Raw genomic sequence first — 20276 nt, forward strand, 5'->3', positions numbered from 1 at the left:
TTGATAGCATTTCTGAGGCTTCACTTAAGATGCAGTATGCGTTTCTTCATCCTGATAGAGATAATGGGTTTTAAGCAATTACACCCAGGCTAATTCCTTTTGATAAGAGCTCTACATTATCTAAAAAAAGAATCCTAGCCGCCTGGGAAAGAACAATGTAAATGTCTCTCTCACGGACTCTTTCGTTTGCTCTTCTCTGATATCTTCAGATGATACGCTGCAGGTCTTTCAAACCATAAAAATCTATCAGTCTTTTTTTAGGAAGGGAGTATTGCAGTCAGGGATGTGTAACAGTCCTGTTGGCTTGCAAGGTATGGAGGGAGCTCTGCGTGCTTCATGATTCCAGGCTCTTATAGTGATTACAGCTTCGACATAAGGAATCAAATTTGGTCTCTTTTAAGGGAGACCCTTGTTCCTTCCCTGTGCAGGCTGTCTGGTTGTAAGGTGCAGGTTGCTTCTGCTGATTAGGGTGATCTAAATTTTGTAATTTGGAAAGGGTAGCAAGAGCCTACCACTTTATTTAGCATAGATCACAACCCCTACTGTGTGTTTGTCTGTACTGGAAAGAAGAGTATGATGTTGTTGTGTTAAGTAGAAATGGGAAGAGATCTCACTACTTTAGGTTTTTTTTTTTCTTTTCTTTTTAAGACCAGTAAAGAAATTTCAATAGATAGCTGCATTTCTAGTACTTAAAAGAAATTCCTTTTATTCTGCTTAATCTCTCTGACTTTTCTTCTCATACATATACGGTGTAGGATAGAAAATTTAATTGATTGCATTTAAAAAGGGGGGAAATCCCAAAGCAACATGCTGTTTGTATAAATGTGCCACTTCTAGGAAAATCATGTTATATATTAAAAAAAAAAATATGGCATTAACAGTATTGAAAGGTTTTCAAACATTGTAGGCATGTTTGTTATAACTTGTTCTTTCTCTCCCAGATGACATTCTTGATGTGTAGCTGCCTGACGATAATTGGAGCTGGGAGTAGAAGCAAGGGGAAAAGGGGAAGATTGGAGATAAGGATTATATTCTCCCATGCTGATACGCTTTGTTTCTCCTTCCCCAGAGAAGAGTCCGTGAATGTGTGGCATGCTGTCTGTCCCTTTACCTGCCTGCTCACTAGGGAAAGTGGCTGAATGCCCCCCAGCGGGAGCCTGATCAGCTCTCTTTCAAAACAGAGGAAGAGGATTTGTGTGGACTTGTCTCTCTGGTGGGACAAAAAAATTGCAAAAATAATTTTTTTTTCTCAATTTTTTAAAATGGCTTCATGCATCACAAACACTAGTTAAGCAGGGCAGTACAGAAGTGGGAAACTTGGGATTTTGCTAGAAGTAGGAAGCAGAATGCACAGCTTTGATGGTGGGGAAACCATTTCTTATTCTTTAGTGTGGCACAAGAAGGGTTGTCCTTGCTCAACCCACTTATTTACACAGTGCTGCAGCAAAGTGGTGCCTAGATTGAGAATAAATGGAGGAGTTCAGGGAGAGAAAATCATTACCACCATTTGCAAAGTTGGCTGCAGTATTTTTTTCCTGTCATAAACTGTTGTGAATTTGAAAGGGCTGCTGTATTTCCTTCCCAGACGTGGTAATGTTTAGTTGGCAAATGAAACAACCTTTTGTTCGGAAAGCTCTTTTGAGATGAAAGGCATCAGCAAAGTTGTAGCTGTGTCTCCTGTGACTGTCTTGGTGGAAGAGCTGGACTGTGTGTTCTAAGTCTTTCTGATGCAGATGCTCGAGTGCTTAGTCTGAGCCAATTTACTCATTCTTCAGCCCTTACTTTTTTTGGCTTTAATTGGCTTCCTACTGCATGTCACATTGCATTTTCCTTTGGCTGGCGGACATAGAGAGTAGACCTCCTCTGGGCTGCTAAGAGAACATGTTTTCTTATTAGATAGAGCTGTCTAGCGCAAGCTGGAGGAAGCACCTTGTGTAAGCTGAAGCAGAAGTGTGTTCTTTGCAATGATAATACCTTCTCAGCCTTGTGGGTGACTCCACAGATTACTTCTCATCTTGTTCTTTAATAAATGATACATAGATGCAAAACCTGTGTGAAGATGAAGCTCCTAGAAGACTTTCCTCATCTGCTTTCCTTGTTCTCCTCTTCGAAAGGATTTCCTTTAATGACAGCAATGAGATGGTGCATCTAGGTGATGGGACAAATTAATTTAAGTACTTCATGGACCCTTGTTAGGGAACAAACACTAGCTCAAAACTGCCTAGGCTATGTCTGGGCTATCTTGCCTGTGTATTATTAATATGGCAGGCCCCACGCTATTATTCTACCTTGAGCCACACTTTGCCTGTGTCCCTTGGGAGAATCCTCTAATCAAGTGCTTGACAAGCAGCCATATGAAGGCTCTGTGGTTGCCCTACTTTTTGGGTGTTTCTGGCCCAGCCATGCAAAAGCACCAGTAGTCCTGTCACCTGTTTAATGAACCCAAAGAACAAGTCCTATTCCTTGTGTTTGTGTGCTGGCCTCCTTACAGGGGCTCCATTACCTTTTGTTTTGGAAAATAGTTCCTTGCAGTTTCATCTGGTGGTCTGGTAACTCTGTAAAAATAAAGTTTTGTATTTAGGCAATTAATCTTGTACTCAGGCAGGTTTGATGTCCAGCATTGCAGTTTATGATACAGAGCCAGTTATTGAGTTCCTACTAAATATACATCTTTGGTGGTCTTGGTGATACTGAAAAATACTGAATTGTCAAAGTTCTGTTGTTTTCTGTCACTGGTGTATACACTGTTCTGTCCTGATCCATCTGTTGCTACAGTTAAATGGGATTCAAGTGAATTCATTAAGAACATGTCACCTTATATTGACAGTGAAAAATATCAGGTGTCACGAAAAATAAATGTTTCCAGGAAATTTACAGAGTATGAAGCTCTCATGTCATGAAAGCTGAACTTTGATTGCTCTGGGAATGAAGGGGGTGTATGTGAGCAACACAGGGCACTGCAAGAATAGAATATTTGTAAAAGCTCCTCCTTTATCTGCCAGAGTAAAACTGAGCTTACTTCTTGCCAAGATCAGTGTCTGTAGCTCTGTGCCTTCTGCTACAACTACATGAAATGTTAATCCCTGATGCACAGCAAAGAACATAACACCTTGTTTAGTAGCTTAGGGCTACTCTTGCTGTTGACTGCTGCAGGACAAAAGGCAGAGCCCTGAATTCACAGCTTGCTAGATACTGAGCCTCCTGGGTCACCTAGAAATGCAGTTCACTGTTGGAGTGTCTGCCCTGTGCATGCTCCTCCTTACCTGTGGGCAGGGCACAGCAGATACTCTGCAGTAAGTTCTCATTCTCTTATCTTCTGATGCTGTCTCTGTGTTCTCCTGCCTTATGAGAATCCTAATTTATCTTAGCAGTAACAAATGTTATTGTTTGTAAATTATAAAATTATAACTGTTACAGGCTGTCCCTATTCTCTCCTGCAGCCTGTTCCACTGCCCTCCTTCCAAGTTTGTGTTAAACTGGAATTGCTTGTGGGACTGTGCTGTGAGGAGGGGGATAGTCATTGCTTTACCGCAATAGGGTAGGGACTCCAAAGAGACCTGTTGAGGATTCACTGTGCCCCTATCTTTCCCTTTGGCCTGCCTTCTCTTACAAAGGTGCTAATTGCCCCCTACCTTCATTTAGTGACAAAGGGTCTTTAGTGACCTTGGAAGAAGAGAAACTGAGCTGTCGGTGCTAATCTCAAACACAAATGTGCAGCCTTTGCCACATTAGTCATGCCTTTGTCACCTCTAGATTGGATTAGTACAGTGCACAGTATGTGGGTCTACAGCTGAAGACACATGCAGAACAGTGTTGTCTGCTTGTTTTAGTGTCACAGGAGAGTATTTTCTAGAGAGACGTCAGCTTTTGAGGAGTGCCCTCAGTCAGGATCCTGAGCTGACTTCTCAGAGTGGTCTGCTGGAAGCTGGTTTGGCTGTCAGGCAGTGCTTTAAAGCTTACCTGCTGCTGTTATCGCTTTCTGTAAGAGGATAAGTTGAAGGATTGAATGGGGCTGCAACTTAAGACCTAATGAGGAAATATATGGAGCCCTGTAGCCTTCTTTATTTCTTCTTGGTTATTTTTCTGTATCAATGATATTACTATATGGTGCTTGTGTTTAGAGAGGTGTCCTTAAAGACATCTGGTTGTGGAACAATACATTGGCAGTGGAGGTTTTTCTCTCTGATTCACATGTGAGTGGTGCACAGAAGTCCAGCTTCTTTATTAGGACTAGTCAATCACTTGATCAGGTACATAATAACCATCTTCTGGGAGGGATATAAGGGGTAAGAGATTAACCCCAGTCTGCATTACAGATAAGTTTAATGAAGTACTAATGTTGCATACAGAATGTCATGGCAATGAGGAAACTGGACTATTATGACTGAGCCTGTACATGTGAACAGCCTGCAAAGCAAAGAGCATGCTAGGAGTGATGAACTGGGGAGGTAAAGACAGCGTCAGTCCTTGGTTCAACTGTTGGCTGAACTGTAACTGGGGATAAAAATGTGCTTTTTCTCTTGTAGTTATGCTCGGTGTGTACAGCTGCTTGTGTAGTTTTTAAATGCCCACAGAAATCTTGATTCTTTAACACATCCCTCTCCACGCTGCTCTGGAGGGGACAAGCTGCACTTTATAAAAGGTTCCCCAGTGGGTGGTTTCTCTCCATGAGACTTAACTTCTTTCCCCACACCTGGATACCTATTGGCATGATGGTTCTGAGCCAGTGAGTGGGATCTTAATCTACAGCAAGAAGACATGCAGAGTGATAGGAGGGGAAGGCTCAGCAAGTATATGGGTGTTCATGTCACTAGCTGGTGCTTTCCCAATGTAGCTGGTGAATTAGAGCAGTTGTGGGTTGCTGGACTTTGTGTGTTCGGGGGTTGTTTGTTTAAATTTGGCTTTGTCTCTGGTATCTCAGATCAACCTTTTGGTTCAGCTGCTTTTGATGTTGTTATGGCTATCTGCTTGGTTTTAGCAAGATCTGTCATTAAGTGTTCTGGCTTCTCCTGTTCTACCTGGTTGCTAAAATATTTTGCTATGGATATGGAGCTGGTGGGATGCAGTAGGCAGTTCATGTTTGGAGACGGAGTTTAGGTAGTACCCCTCTCTTTCTGAAAAGATTTCTCTGGTTGGAACTATGAATCAAAGCAGTTTGCTCTTCTGGGAAGTAAGAACCTGCCAAAATCCACGTGCAGCTGCTGGGGTTATTCTTTTGTCTACAGAGCCAAATCAACCAGAAAAGTCTTCTACTGCATCTTTGCCAGGTCCTCTGGCTGGTTTAAGTGGTTGACACTTTCACCTGGAGCATAACATACTGCTTTGCCAGCCTTCTGCAGAGAACTGCTGTTGTCATTCTATCCTTCTAGCGAGACAGTCCTAGAAAACACTATCTGAACACTGTGTGTTCCTCTGCTCTGGAGCGAGCCTTCTCTGCTCATGCTCCCGTGTTCTGGGACTTCCACCAAAGAGGAAATGTGTGCTAGAAACAGGTATGGTTGCAGAATCTGTTCAAGCAAGCTGTGTCTGTTGAAATCAGTTCTTCCTTTTAAATCAATTAGGAAGGCAAGGAAGCTCACCTGTGTTAGAGAAGCCATGACCCTTTAGGGCAGAAGTGACTATGCTCATTTTTGGAGAATGTCAACTTACCATTCTTATGGCCCTCAAACTAGGGGAGAGTTAGTTTCCTACTTCGAACCCTCTACTGATGTCAGCAGCAGACTTATAAAAATGCCTGGTTAGATTATGCCCTCACTGTAGTAATGAAAACCACTTATTAATGTTGTTTAAGTGTCCTACATAGCACTTGGCTTGTAGCAGAGAAACTGCTACCCATTGGATCTATGGCTAGTTCTGTCTTTTTTTTTTTTTTTTCCCTCCTCCTTACAATTCTCTCTCCCTCAGTGTTTTGCTACCTAATGTGTTACTAAATAAGCAATGAAACAAAGATTGCCCACACTAAAAATGGTGTTTTTAGGGGCTCCTGCTCCAGTGAGATTAAATGTTAATGGGAAATATTGCTCTTACTAGTTCTAGCTTTCTGCAGATTAGGGTGCCCAACCTTACTCTCTTTCTTTTTTTTTTTTTTTTTTTCCCCTGTTTTTTTTTGTTGTTGTTGTTGAAGTCTATCCTGGTAATTCCTTTAACTGTGTGTTCTCTCTGTCTTTATTCTCCTGCCTAGCTTTCTGCAGAGGACGTGTTGTGAGGGTGCCCAAAGGTCCTCTTATTCGAGTCATGGGCACAGAGGTGGTGATTCCTTGCAACGTTAGTGACTACGATGGACCCAGTGAACAGAACTTTGACTGGGAGTTCTCCCGGGAGACTGACTTCGTGCGGATAGTGAGTACCTGGGATTCTACATTCACCTCTGAGGAGTACCAAAAACGTGTGGGCCACGGGGATATCAAACTGAGACGGAGTAGCAACGATGCTGTGGAACTTGTGATTAGAAACATCCAGCCAACTGACCAAGGGAGGTACAAATGCTCCACGCCCAGCACTGATGCCACCGTTCAGGGAAATTATGATGCAGAGGTCCAAGTGAAAGGTATTTCTGAAGAGTGAGGTCTGCTCTAAATTTTTTCTTGGTATTGATTATAGATGTACCCTTAAGAATGTTGAATTTCTGTTGCTTATAAGCATTGTGATTTTTCTTTTTCTTTTTCTTCTCCCTGTTCCTGTTTAATTCTCCTAAAGCAAAATTGAAAATTGGGAAGTATGATAGCAAAGACAAGTGAGGTGAAGAAGCGAAGAGAAGCTGTTTACTATAAACACCACTTTCCTTTTTTCTGTGTAGTAAATATGTAGTTAAAATGGGAAAAATAAGCAGTGGGTTTTCTGAAGATGTCTGCAAATATTTAATGTACCTAAGACTCTGGGTAGAGAGACTAATTTCAGGTAAAAAACACAGCCTGTCTTCTCTCTCTTATTTATAGTGTCATTTAGGGTTCTTTCTATATGAAGGAGGTAATCTTCCCTTTCCCCTTTAGCATGTTGATACTGCAGTCATGCCCTAGCTTTGCTCTCTCATTTAGGGTTCTTCAGTAATAACTTGGGAGACTATTTTTTCAAGTGTCTTACGTTTTAATCCCATGAAAATCAAGATGATTCTGGATGTGAATAGTCAGAATGATGATGTTTGGATGAGAAACTGAAGCGAGGGGAAGGATAAATGAATTTGAATGCTTGTCTTGGCTTGTTTAGAGTGGAGCACTTCCTTTAATGGATTTTCAGCTGAATTTCCTTGTTCCTGGGATATATTCATGTGTAGAAGAAGGCATGATTGGCCATGTGTTGCTCTGTGATAGTTACACTGCCTCATATCTGAACAGATCAGTGTGGGTGTTCTCTTCTTGCTTCTGTTTTATGATGCTTGTGTCTTTTGGTCTTTTTTTTAAATAGTGATTTCTGATGGTTTATCAGTGAGTGGTTCAAAAGCACGTTCCTCAGTGTCTCTCAGGCTGTCTGAGGGTGACTCCTTCAAGTTGCGCTGCTCAGCAATTACCACCTCACCAGAGCACACTCACCTGCATGTGACTTGGCAGATCAAAGGAGGATCGACTTGGCGGGACATCCTATCTTTGACTCATGAAGGCAAATTCCATCCGGGTCCTGGCTATGAAGAGCGCTATCGTAATGGAGATATCCGCTTGGACACAGGAGCGAATGACACATATCGGTTATCTGTATCCCAGGCCTCGTCGGTGGATGGGGGTGTCTACAGGTGTCTTGTGAGCGAGTGGGTGAGAGGGGCAGATAGTTCATGGCAGAAGATTCAGGAGAAGAGCGTGGAGATAGCAAGTGTGGCAATCCAACGGACTGGTGAGTGTAACTGATGGGCTGGGGTCACACCTCGTAGCTACCGCAGTGCTGTGTCCAGTCTGTGATACTTTGAGAGCAGAAATTGGGTAAGGTGAACTAAATGAGGATACATTCCAGGAGAACCTAGACTGCTGTTTGGATAGCTGGCCTGTTTGCATCTGAGTTGATAGAAAATGCTTGGTGTAATTTTTCTAACTTTTATTTTGGGGAGAAGGGGGATGGATAATGACGTGGAAAGATTGACTGGAACCTCTTAGATGCCTAGACCTAGATTTTTATCTCATTCTTAGTTCACTTCAGATTGTTTCTGGTTTTTATATTTCTTAAATAAACACTGTATTTAACCCCTGAGCAACCCAAACCTTCCCTCTGCTCTCTCATTAACATAGGGTTGTTCCATAGCACTAAACAGCTGCACTTCCCCTGTAAAAGTGGCTTGTGATTCAGTGACAGATGTAAAGCTTTTCTGTATTTGGTTTATTAAAATAGCATAGAAAGATCAAGAGAAAGGAGGAAGGCAGTGATAATTTAACAGGACAAAATATCCAGTGATTTTTATCACTGACACTGGATCACTGGTCTGATTGCTCCACCGTGTTGGCAGGGGTCTAGGACAGTAATGGTTCTGTTAAACACATCATTGCATGCTTGACTAAGGAGACAAAAATACATATAGTGCTGTGCTGAGGATATCCAGATGTCCCTGTCCATATAGATTTCAGGAGTAGATGCACTGAGCACTTAATTGCATTAGCATTACCACTGCTAGTTGGAGGAGGGAACGCAGGGGGTGATGCATCCTGTCACTCAATAGGTGGAAAAACAGGCAATGATGGTCCCTTGGAAATGTGAGATTATGACAATATTTTAGAAGTGTTCAGACAGTGAGAGTATCTTTTCATTTTTGTAATCCTTTAATCACTATAGGGAGAAACCAGAACTGCTAGGTTTTTTGGCTAGCTCATTTGGATATAGTTTTAGTATTCTGGTGGCACTTAGCATGTGAAATTTGACAGGATCAATCTGGCCCCTCTTTTTTAGGGTGTCTGTTACACAGTAAAGCTTGCCGGTGCTCTCTGCTGAGGCAGGGCTTGCTTAATTAAGAGCTGTAATTTTCTATTTTGTCGCACTTTCGGAGAGTTTGGTTTAAGTAGGTGGGGTTTAATCAGTGGCTTAAAACAGGGTGAAGATGGCCAGGACCAGTAGTAGTGCAGTTTTTTAATGTGGTTTGGGTGTGTGGTTTTGTTTGTGGTTTTTTTGTTTGTTTTTTGTTTAGGGTTTTTTTGCCTTCATTTTTAGCTCAGTCATTGGCAGCACTGGCACTTTGTCAGGGGTATGAAGGCTTTTTTTATAAGTTAGGCTAAATGGGATAGGTTATTCTCCAGCAAAATGTTGTGGAAATTTTTACCCACACATTCTGTAGTACGACTTTGAAGAGCACCTTGTGCTGACATTTGAAACCTCTGCACTTGCATGCTAAAGTGAACTTGAGTTGTAAATGGTATGCCTGGTTGCCGCACTTCCCTCATTTCTCACCTGCTGTGAACTGTGGGTTTGAATCTGTAGAAACAAAATTAAAAAACAAAAAACAAACAAAAAAAAACCAACCAAAAGGCACAAGAAAAGATGAATTAACATATCTAATGCAAAAAGTCATGCACAGGTTACTTGAGTAACTGTGTGGGTTTTTTTCTGTTGTTGCTCTTCTAGCTACTTGCCCATCACTTTCATCTCCTAATATCATGACGTCTTTGGGCCCAACTTTGTTCCTCTATGTCTTTTTTTAACAGTGCCTTGCACAACAGGGATATAACCCTAAGTGAGGCCTTCAGACATGTCTGTAACCAAAAAGGAGCATTGAGGCTATACATATGTGTAAACTCTCTTACGAGTCCCTCTGTATGCATATACTGCCAGATTCTGAATGCCTGTCACTATTTCATGAAGACAGAAGTGTTCCTTGGAGAAATGCTGCTCTTAACCTTGCAGATGAGTCTTATTTTGTATTCTGCTATTAGTCTGTGAAATTAACTAGCCTTTCGTACTGATTCCAATCTCCTAATAAGACAGTGAGGGAAGTTCCAATGAGATACTCATCAGACAGTGGACTTTGCTTTACCACTTGGCTGGGGCTTGCTACCCTCTCTCTGTTCAGTTTGACTGCTCTGTGCTATGAGGTGGTGAGTGGTGAGATGAATATTGCTTGGTTTTATTGGCAATAGTTGTGGCTGCTCAGTTTGGCTCTGGCCCTTATGTTGTCTCTCATTCCTGATGGTAATCCTAGAAAGCTTTTACACGTGGGTACCTATTATATAATAGAACATGGTTTTACATAGAAATCACTGATCTGCACCAGAGACATAGCTGCCTGTTTAAGGCAGGAATATGTATTCTTGCTCATGGTCTTGGTTGTAGATCTGCTGAGAAGAGCCACTGTTGTAGCAGACCTGTCTACTGGCCTCAGTTGAGGCTTCAAGAGCAGCTGCAAATACCCACTGTGAGAACGGTGCTGCACTGAGATACAAACCTAATCCTTAGGCAATGTAGAATGAGGGAGTGAGCAAGTGAAGACATGTGGTGGCCAGGTAACTTGGTGAATGACTTGCACTGAGGTTTACAAACAACACACAGAGCACCCCCGGTTCACCTCTCACCAGTAACTAAGGCAAGCTTTTCTACTCCTGGTCTTGACACTTTCAGCCCATGGCTTTCTTTTAACAAAGCTGTGGCCAGGCTGGTAACCTACAGAATGCAGAAGGTCCTGTTTGAATGCTGGCTATGACCATATGTGCTATGTATCTTAAAAATACTTACTGGTCAGTGGAAGAGTTTGTTAAATGTGTTTTAAGTGGCTATTGGCATTGCTTTAAAGTCCCCAGTGTGTGTTGGTCAGAACAGTAAGTGGAGGAGTCAGCAGTATAAGGAGTTATTGCTGCCTTCTTTTTGCTTCTGTTTCATGTTTCTTCAACACACCTGAGGTCAGTCAGGACTCCAACACATGGCTGTAGCTGCTTCTCATCTAAATCTGCTCTGTTAGAGGAGTTCAAAACCATTTCAGCAGAAACCAAGTTGAGTTCTAATGTAGTTCTCCCTGATTTCAGTGGACACTTTCTCTTCTGAGAGGTAGTCCCAAAACAGTGACCTTCCTGTGAGGATGGAAAATCCTGTACACATTTTCCTGCTGTGTGAAGGTGACATGTGGTCTGTGATTGGGACAAAGCCTTCATGGACCAGTTGCTGTTGAGTTATAAAACCCTTGTTCTCCCTCCCTTCCTCCCCCCTCTCTCATCATGCATCCCTTGCTTGACTGATAATGTGAACTACCCTTGTAATAGATCATGCAGTTCAATATCCAACAGGCATTTGAAGGTAGGGCTACTGAGCTACTTCAGAAGTTTCTGTAATAGAATGTGAAGTCCTGGATAACTTACAGTGGAGTCTTTTGGGGAAAAAAAAAAAAAAATTAATTTTTTTTTGTTGTTGTTGTTGTTGTTTGAATTTTTGTCTCTTCATTTCTAAGCTCTAGATGTGGTCATCTCGACAAGCAATGTGTCTGTGACCGAAAGAGACTCCCTGGATCTTACATGCAACATCACAACAGACAGGAATGGTATTTTCCAAGCTGAGGTGCTGTGGTATTTTTCTGCGTCACCTGATGATACCTTGTCAGATGCTCAGGTTTTGCTGAGCGTGGACCGTGATTCTGTTGTCAGTGATTCAACTCTCATCAGCCTGAGCCATGTAGATAGGAACTCATATCGCCTGTTGGTACGTGAGGTGGATGTGGAAGACTCTGGCTACTACTTCTGCCAAGCAGCTGTCTGGGTACCACTGCACAATGGGAGCTGGCATAAGGTGGTGGAGAGGACATCTGCACCAGTCAGTGTGGTGGTGACAGCGTTAGGTGAGTGATTCTGCTTTCAGACTTCATGGGTAATGTACCACTTATTCCTTGGTCCCATCAGAAAAGGGAGAGGACCTTGCAGAATCTCTTCTGTGCAAGTTTCTCTCTCGTTTGCATCTATCATCTGTATGTAGGGTATCTCTCTCGCATATAAAAATACTGATACTATAAAGTTTTGGATTTGTATATTATAGGGTCCCAGCCATACACTCCACTCTCTGATGTTATTGAACAGTCTGTAACTGGGAAATAGAACTTAAAAGCCTGCCTTTTTTTCTAGGTGCTGAAGCTGCCCCTGTTGTCATGTTGTCCCCTTTCACCTCCCTCGTACCATTAGCAGGGCTCTGATCCAGCAACAGGCATTCTTTCTGAGCTCTGAACACAGTGATATCAGATGCTTCCCCTGACTTTTGAATCATATACCATAAAAATTATTTATAATGGAAACTTCATAATGAACTTTCATAGCTTTCAAAGTTGTTGGGTTTTTGTTTTGTTGTTTTAATCACTAGAGAGAGACCACATCCTACTAATGGATTTAGAATGGAAGATTACTTTATACTGCTTTATTCTCCTCCCTCAACACAGAAGTCCATTTTATGAGACCATGTCACATAGCTGTTGAGAAGTGTGACTGAGAGACACTTGGCTTGTGGCTAACTTAATGCTAGCAGTGTTGATTAGCATAGTGGTCACTAAAAGATTTTCCTGCAGTATTTAACATCCTACTCAATGTGGTGCATTTTTCATCATTCAGTCCTAGGTATGAGTGGATTTTTAGCCTTTTGGACAAGCAAAGGATTATTTGTGCACTTGAAGTTACGGCTTCCATATGTTACTTCAGCATTTCTGCAGCAAGTTCTTTTAATTCACCAGTGGGGGGGGGGGCGGCAATCTACTTAAACAGAAACTTGATGATCTCTTTATTCTCTCCTTCCTTTATCCCCCAGTTGTTCTTGGTGGTTTTCCCTTCTTACAGCTCTAATATTGTCAATGTCCACATTTTTTTTGCAAGGGGCTAGTTAGAAGCAGCTGTGTTTAACAGTTGTTCATTTAAGACTTGTTGACTGAATGAGGAGCAGAAGCCATAGGTAAGAGATTCAACAGGCTTATCTGATCTACCTGGCCTACAAGAGCTGACAGTATCTTTCCCTACACCCCTTTCCCAAGACAAATCTGTTTTGGAGATCCACTGTCTCATATGCATGCTGCAGATTGTAAAGCTTTTGCTTTGCATTATCCCAGCTGAAGTCTTAAGCTTTGGAGATCTCTCTTTATGCAAATATCCTTAGAAGTGAAGTTAACTGGGAGAAATACTAAAAATGAAACTCCAGCAGAACTTCTAAAAAGCCTGTCGTTTTAGGGATAGGTCTAGATATGTCAGCCTACCCATCCTGTCTCCTAGTTTAATCTTGGGGAGCAAATAGCTTCAATTTAGAAGCAGTGAAACTTGGGATTGTGTTGCAGGATGCTGTAGGTAAGGTATCTGCACCTGCTAAAATTCACAAAGTAGTAGTTATGTTGGAAGCATGAATGAACCTAGATGTGAGCTGGGGGAGAACTGGCAGAGCTGTAGTACTTGGTGTTTGTTAGCAGCTGTTGAGGTTTAACCCCAGCCAGCAACTAAGCACCACGCAGCTGCTCACTCACTTCCCCCCACCCAGTGGGATGGGGGAGAGAACTGGGGGGGGGGGGGGGGAGTAAAACTTGTGGGTTGAGAACAGTTAAATAGGACAGAAAGGAAGAAAATAATAATAATAACAACAATAATAATAATAAAATAATAATAGGATTGGAATATACAAAACAAGTGATGCAGAATGCAATTGCTCACCACTTGCCGACCGATGCCCAGTTAGTTCCCAGGCCGCGATCCGTCCCCCTGCCCTGCCAGCTCCCCCCAAGTTTATATACTGGGCATGATGTCACATGGTCTGGAATACTCCTTTGGCCAGTTTGGGTCAGCTGCCCTGGCTGCGTCCCTCCCAACTTCTTGTGCCCCTCCAGCTTTCTCGCTGGCTGGGCATGAGAAGCTGAAAAATCCTTGACTTAGTATGAACACTACTTAGCAACAACCGAAAACATCAGTGTGTTATCAACATTCTTCTCATCCTAAATCCAGAACATGACACTATACCAGCTACTACGAAGAAAATTAACTCTATCCCAGCTGAAACTGGGACACCAGCTTTGACTGGATGCAAGTATCCAGGCCTAAACCCTCTCAATGTACCTATTCAGAGCCTCTTGTTACCAGAAACTGGTGGTACTGTGCAGTTACAAAGGCAGAGCTCCTCCAACATAAAAGTACTGAATGAGGGCCAGCATATAGAGAGCCTACTCTGAAGCCTGGTTTTCAGAAATAAATAGCTGTGTCACAAGGTTGAATCCCAGCAACAATGACTTTAAATTTTGCATTTTAGCATTGTACAGAGCAATTGAGCCATGGCCGTTTCCAAGTATACTTGTAATGTGTGCTAGAAGTGTGCAAGTGATGAATGTCTTAATTTCCTGTCCTCATTCAGCCATTCAAATTGCACATTCAACTTGTGAGTCTTCCCTCCTTTCCCCCACTTGTGTACATGTGTATGCACGCACACATGTTCATGTGTGTACAGGTGCACTGCATGCTCATGTACTCTCTTGTACTGCTCATACCTGTAGGACTATTTCTTACTCTTTCCATTCCAATTTGGCATTATTTGGGAACAGGAGAGAATAAAATCTGCTCTTCAGCAGATGCTTGGTTGTTAGGGCAAGGGAAAGTAGAATAAATTTTCAGCATTTGAGGTTTTCAACTGCATCCAGAATTCACCAACTCCTCCTCCTTAATGGAAGTTAAGAGCTGCTGGAGTATTAAGTCATTGAACTGTCAGTGAGGCTGTTCTTTGACAGCTGACAGAGTGGAGGAATGAGGTTTATCCAGCCAGCCTTTTATTCTTTCTAAATCCTCTGTTTGAATGTCTGTCAGGGTGAAGCGCCTATCTGGAGTGGTGCTGTCAAAGCCAAAACTCTCTTCTTAGAGGTCCTTCCCCTGCCCACAAATAAATCAAACCTGAAGTGATTTTCTAAGAACTCAAATTTCTTGCAGCTTTTTACTTCTTGTGTTCCTGTCTAGAGAAGAATTTCTGCTTTCATAGTCTTTGTTGCTGTGAAAATATTACTTGGTCTTGAATGCCTTCTTTTGGGGGGGGGCGGGGGAGAAGGGGAGGTGAGGGGGAATGATAAGAAAATTGCAGAGCGTGAGCAATATATCATGAGGCCCTGGAGAAGACTAGTCTTTTGTGAATGAGACAGGAAGAGTAGTGTAGCTGTAGGATCTATGGGGACTTATACCAAAAGTGGGTTTTGGCCACCATTAATAATGTATGCCTCGGTTGCAGCAGAGGAATTATGTGCATTTTCTTTTCATTTTGCCTTATCCTGAAAATGTGCAGAAATCTGCACTTGTGTTTGCTGGTAGTAGGTACTATGGACTTACATAAACAGTACTTTTATGCTTGTGCGTTACCTAACACTGCAGAAACTCACCATCAGTATCACTAGATACTCGAGTGTCTGGTGTGTATTAATGCCTTTGTTCTTGCTAGATGTAAGAATGCTGCATGCATAACACTTAATGGCGAGAGATCTTTTCTGCAAGCTGACATAGCAGCAGCCAGCTTGCTTGATAACAATTGTTTTTATCCTTTGCATCTGAAGTCCAAAAGTGCATGTGCACACACAGTTTGCGCAGCAGTTCTATTAAGATGCTTTATTATCTTGGCTCATTGATGAGCTAAGCCTAAGTTTTAGCCTTGGATTGCCTTCTCTGTCCCAATTATAGCTTCAGTTAATTGTTTCTAGGAGGGCAAAATGCCAAATAAAACATAAAGCAAGAAATAAATATAAAGCGCTGAATACACTTGCAACGTAAAAGCCATGTGATGAGTATTGGCCGAACAGTTGGAAAGCTAGTCTTTTTCTGAATTATAGTAGACAGCAAGACAGTAAAATATTCTAACACTAGTAAATAAATATGTATTTCCTTTGTGGTGTGAGGTTCTTGCTGTAATCTTTCTTTACTATCTCTGTAGTCTGAGAGAAAACAGTCATGCGGCTGCCTTATCACTGTTAGGCTTTGGACAGCCAGCTATTTCAGATTTAAATACAACAGCCCCATTCTTAACCCATGAATTTCAGGCACTCCTTTTCAAGCTTGAGGTATTCCAGCCTCATAGCTGTACAGCACATACTTCTTTATTCAGACTGTGAAGATCTTCTGATCTAGGCATCTTTGACTCTTAACATACTTAGTATTTATTATGCTGCCCGCTGAAATTTACTGTGCACTGCTATTGGTGCTGCCTGTGGCCCAATGGTGGTACCTGTGCCCCCTGGTTTTGGTGAGTGGGTGGGTGAGGTGTTTGGTTTTTGGGTTGTTTTTTAACATTCTTAATCTGTATTGTAGAGACATGATGGGATGGTTAAGTGTGGAAAAGAAGGCATTTCAGGAGGGGAAATGGCCTCTTAACCTGGAGAGAAATTGGGGAAATGGCATGTCTCTGGTCAGTCCAAAGCTAGAGAATAATGAATCTCCTGTTGCTGCAGGCTGCACTGGACACTTGAACAGGTGCAAAAGGTGACTGGCTGGGCTGAAACTGAACCCACAGGGTGGGTTCTTGGGGCCAAGCCCAAAGAAGGGAATGATTTTGCTCGACAAGATCTGTTGGTGCTGATTTTTGTGAAATGGTCTGACTAGACATACGAAACTGAAGATCTTGTTTGGAAATGCAGGCTTAGGGGTACTTGTGTCAGACTGGTGCGAGTCTTGAGAGCTGAAGTCCAAGTTCCTAGTCCCCAGGTCTTGTAAGAAAAATGCATATTCTGGTACTTGGCTTCTAGCTCAGGTGCTTTCACAGACTGGATGTTAGAAGTTAGCAGCATGTCTTGATAAGCTCTGGTACTTTCTCCCTTCTGCTTGTAGCTTCTAACCTCTTTCTTCTGGGTTTCCTCTTCTGCAGAGCCAGACTATGAGGTGTTCCTGAATGCCTCTAAAACACCTAAGTTTTCAGATGACCCCACAGAGCTCAATTGCAGGATCACAAATGCACAGGACACCGAAGCAAACATCCGCTTCACTGTTTCCTGGTACTACAGGCAGCGCCTGCGCAGCGACGATGTGGTGACGGAGGAACTCCTGGCCACGATGGATGCAGACTGGACTCTGCTGCTTGGGGACAGGAGCAGAGAGCGTACTCAGAATGGGGAAATAATCTTCTCTAAAAAGACTGCTGACATTTTCAGTTTACGAATCCAGTGGACTTCAGAAAGTGACAGAGGCGATTATTTCTGTGTCATCTCTGCATGGAGTAGGCACCGCAACAACAGCTGGGTAAAGAGCAAAGATGTGACTTCTGCATCTGTCAGCATTTTCTGGGCTACACAAGGTAGGAACCTTGCACCTGTTTGCTGAAAGACGTGGATAGCTGAGATAGTTTTCTCTTGAGTAGGCCCATCAGCCAGAAAGCCTGCTATTGGGGTTTGGAAATGGGGTTCTGTGTTATGAAGAGGAAAAAACACTACTACCTTGTGTAAAGGCCTCTTATTTGTCGAGGGAAGTAACTACTTAACACCACTCACCAGTTTATGCAACAGTTCAGAGTGAAAGTGCAAAGCAGAGATACGTCAATCAAACTGCGTTGAGACTTCCAGGAGGTGGGCTGTCATTGTGGCAGGGGTGGCATCCAGCAGTGATGTTGGGGTCATTGCCCCCTTTCATGACTCCGAATATTTTGGTCTCTCTAGGATGCATGTTGCTGCTAGCAACAGGGTTGTCTTGAGGTGAAAAGAGGAGTGTCACTCACTTTAAGTCTTCTCTGTCTGCCAGTTTGAGAGGCCTTTTTTTGTTCTCCTACAAGCCCATGTTTAGAAGGCACTTCTGAGGAAGTTCATGGGCATAGTAGTACCAGAGTATCCAAAAAGAAGTATGTGGCAGAGCAAATTCATTCAGTGATTTGCTTGGATCTGGGCCTTTTTTAGGCAGGAGTGTACTAGCTCTGGTCGGTATTTAAACTGACTCTGGGAGCATTTCTTCAAAGCTCAATAGAGTTACCTGAATCGCTTAACACTGGTATGTATCCTGGATGTCCTGTAGAGTGATACTGTTTTGGCTTAGGTGTGAGGTCATGCAAGAGGGTCTGTTGGATAGGGACAGAAGGAATAGAATAACCTAGGATGTCATGTCTTCGGCAAAAGTCTGTGCTTAGCTAAGCTGCATTTACCGTGATAGATTTGTTTAACAGTCTAGCTCAGGCAGCCACAGGCAGAGAACTGTATTTCAGAGACAAGTACTTTGAAATCAGTTTAAAGTTGTTGGGGGATAATCCCTAAACAGTGAATTGGAGAGCTTCTGCTGTGATTCTGCTTCAGTGGAGAGAAAAACAGTGGGCTGCTTGCTCAGTACTCCCTTCATCCCCAGCACAAGCGTGGTCCACGAAAAGGTCATTTTTTTCACTGAAGCGGACTTCTCCAGCAGGAATGAGATCTCTTGTTAATGCTGAATACTGATAACAATTAGTTCAGTTGTTATGCCACAACACGGAGTGCGTGTGTGTGTGTGTGTGCATGCATGCGTAATGGATCATTGCCTTCAGAGCTGCTAGAGAGACCAGCTGGAGTTGAAAAGTCTCAGCCTGTGTTGACATTTCTGAGGGAAAACAAACTGTGACAGGTGTGAACATTCCCTTGTTTCTGGATTTATTCCAAAAACTCTGCTAATTTTGCAATACAAATGTAAATATTATAGTCCCCATGCTGAAAAGTATATTTTGTTGGCAAAACTTGCAGTTGGGAGATTTATGATGTGAAAGTGAGCTCTCCTACAAACACCTCCTCCTCCTGAAAAAGCATGTTATATGTATATATGGCGTGCAATATATAGGTTTGATATCCCCTTCTTCCCTTCCACCCTCATGCACCCCCCGCACGCTCTTTCAGCAGTCTAGCCCCAGATGCCTTTCTCTGTGTGCCCTGTCCTCTGCTGTATCCTGTTCATGTGAGCTCTCCAGAGTCGGCTGTGAGCCCAGGGCTGTAGCCAGCAACTATGAAGGAGTTAATCTGCCGCTGCCTCTGCTCTCTGACTGTTGTTTTGACAAGTATCTCTGGTGATTTGAGTCCCTAACTGCTCCCAGCGCTTATAAAAGCGAGCAGCCAGGCTCCCACGTGTTCGCCTAAGGAGAGACCAGAAATTTGCCTCTCCTTGGATAGCTTGTGCCTACATGAGGCTTTTCTTCCAACTATTTCATTACTTGCGTCATCTGTGTTAACTTCAGAGCAGTGCTTGGGGAGGAGGACTTTGGAGAAATCCCACTTTGGAAAAGGTTGTCCTGAGTTTTTGAGAAAGGAGAAATGGCTTTTTGTTGTGTCTGTGGGTCAGTCAGCACAGAGGGGTGTTCAGGATAAGAAAGCCTTTGGTTGAAATGTAAACATCATGTGAAGATGTCAAAGTCCTTTTTGTGTGTGTGTTGTATAATAACTTGTATGTTTGCCCATTTTAACTTGAGGTTTTTATCTTCTTTTCCTATTTTGTTCTGTTGGGACCAATAATGCTCATGTCTTTCTGCATGCTCAGCTTTGCAAATACAGCCAATTGCTATCATAGATCACTGTTGTTTTTGACATGGTCTGCCCGATTTGTTTCTTCCCCTCTTTTTCTACCCTCTCTCCCGCCAAGGTGACAAAGAAAGCATCTTGTATCTCACCTAAAAAATGAAAAGCATAAATTATATTGTTATTTTTTTGCTTATTTAGAGTACAAATGTCAATCAGTAAAAAGGGGTAAAGGAAGGGAGAAAACCTTTTTTGACTGGCTCTGCAGATGATTTTCAACCCAGGAAAAAGTTTGATAGTTTGAAAGATAATTTTATTTATTAATTTGAGTGTGAGTACTGCCTATATTTGGAGCACAGTTGCTGTTTGCAGTGGAATGCAGCATTGGCATTGGCACTGGTTTCTTAAACCAGTGTTGTCAACTTTGGATCTGCATGGAAGTCTTTGAAAAAGAGAACATTATCTTTTAATTGAAATTCCAAATCCCAAGGGTACTAGTATTTGAGGTTCTGTTAATACTTCTGTCTTTAATTTGCAGAATAATTGTATTTAACATAATGTTACTTGTCCTAAATGCTTGCTGAGGCCCTCCCATTATGTTTAATTGGGAGCAAGGGCATCTTAATCTTTCAGGAAGTCCTGCGAATAGAGAACAGGTGATATTTCTGCCACCCACTTTTCTTTACCATTGCTGGTATATAATAGACACTGCATAGTATAGACGTGCAGTTCCACTTGAGCAAAGAAATTCCCATACCCATGGCACCAAGGTGTATGTTCCAGTTCTGTTGTAGGAATAAGAAAGTGCGTTAAGTTAGGTGTACAAGCTCCAGGCGGGGGTGGCTGGGCTCCTCGTGCCCGTTGCTGCGTGAGGGTGAAGCGTTTATGCTGTTTGCTCGGCAGGGGAGCCGGCCAGTGAGGACGGCCGTTGTGTGTGTGCAGCCGTGGGGACGGCCGTTGC

The 20276-nt window shown here is 42.7% G+C and overlaps 1 protein-coding gene across 5 annotated transcripts in view; it reads left to right on the forward strand.

Moving 5' to 3' along the window:
- The window catches only part of PTGFRN (prostaglandin F2 receptor inhibitor), a 72758-nt gene that overhangs the window by 26283 nt on the left and 26199 nt on the right, over nt 1-20276 (forward strand). For 3 of the 5 annotated variants that reach the window (XM_030020499.2, XM_041124961.1, XM_030020501.2), the window contains exons 2-5: nt 6182-6547; nt 7402-7821; nt 11342-11725; nt 16729-17154. In XM_030020499.2, coding sequence (XP_029876359.1) covers nt 6182-6547; nt 7402-7821; nt 11342-11725; nt 16729-17154 — 1596 coding nt within the window. Of the gene's footprint in view, nt 1-4420; nt 4449-5309; nt 5493-6181; nt 6548-7401; nt 7822-11341; nt 11726-16728; nt 17155-20276 lie in introns of those variants that run through there. The other 2 variants (XM_030020500.2, XM_030020502.2) reach the window with 2 other exon arrangements.

The sequence above is a fragment of the Aquila chrysaetos genome, chromosome 7 (assembly GCF_900496995.4).
Source record: "Aquila chrysaetos chrysaetos chromosome 7, bAquChr1.4, whole genome shotgun sequence".
NCBI classification, from domain to species: domain Eukaryota; kingdom Metazoa; phylum Chordata; class Aves; order Accipitriformes; family Accipitridae; genus Aquila; species Aquila chrysaetos.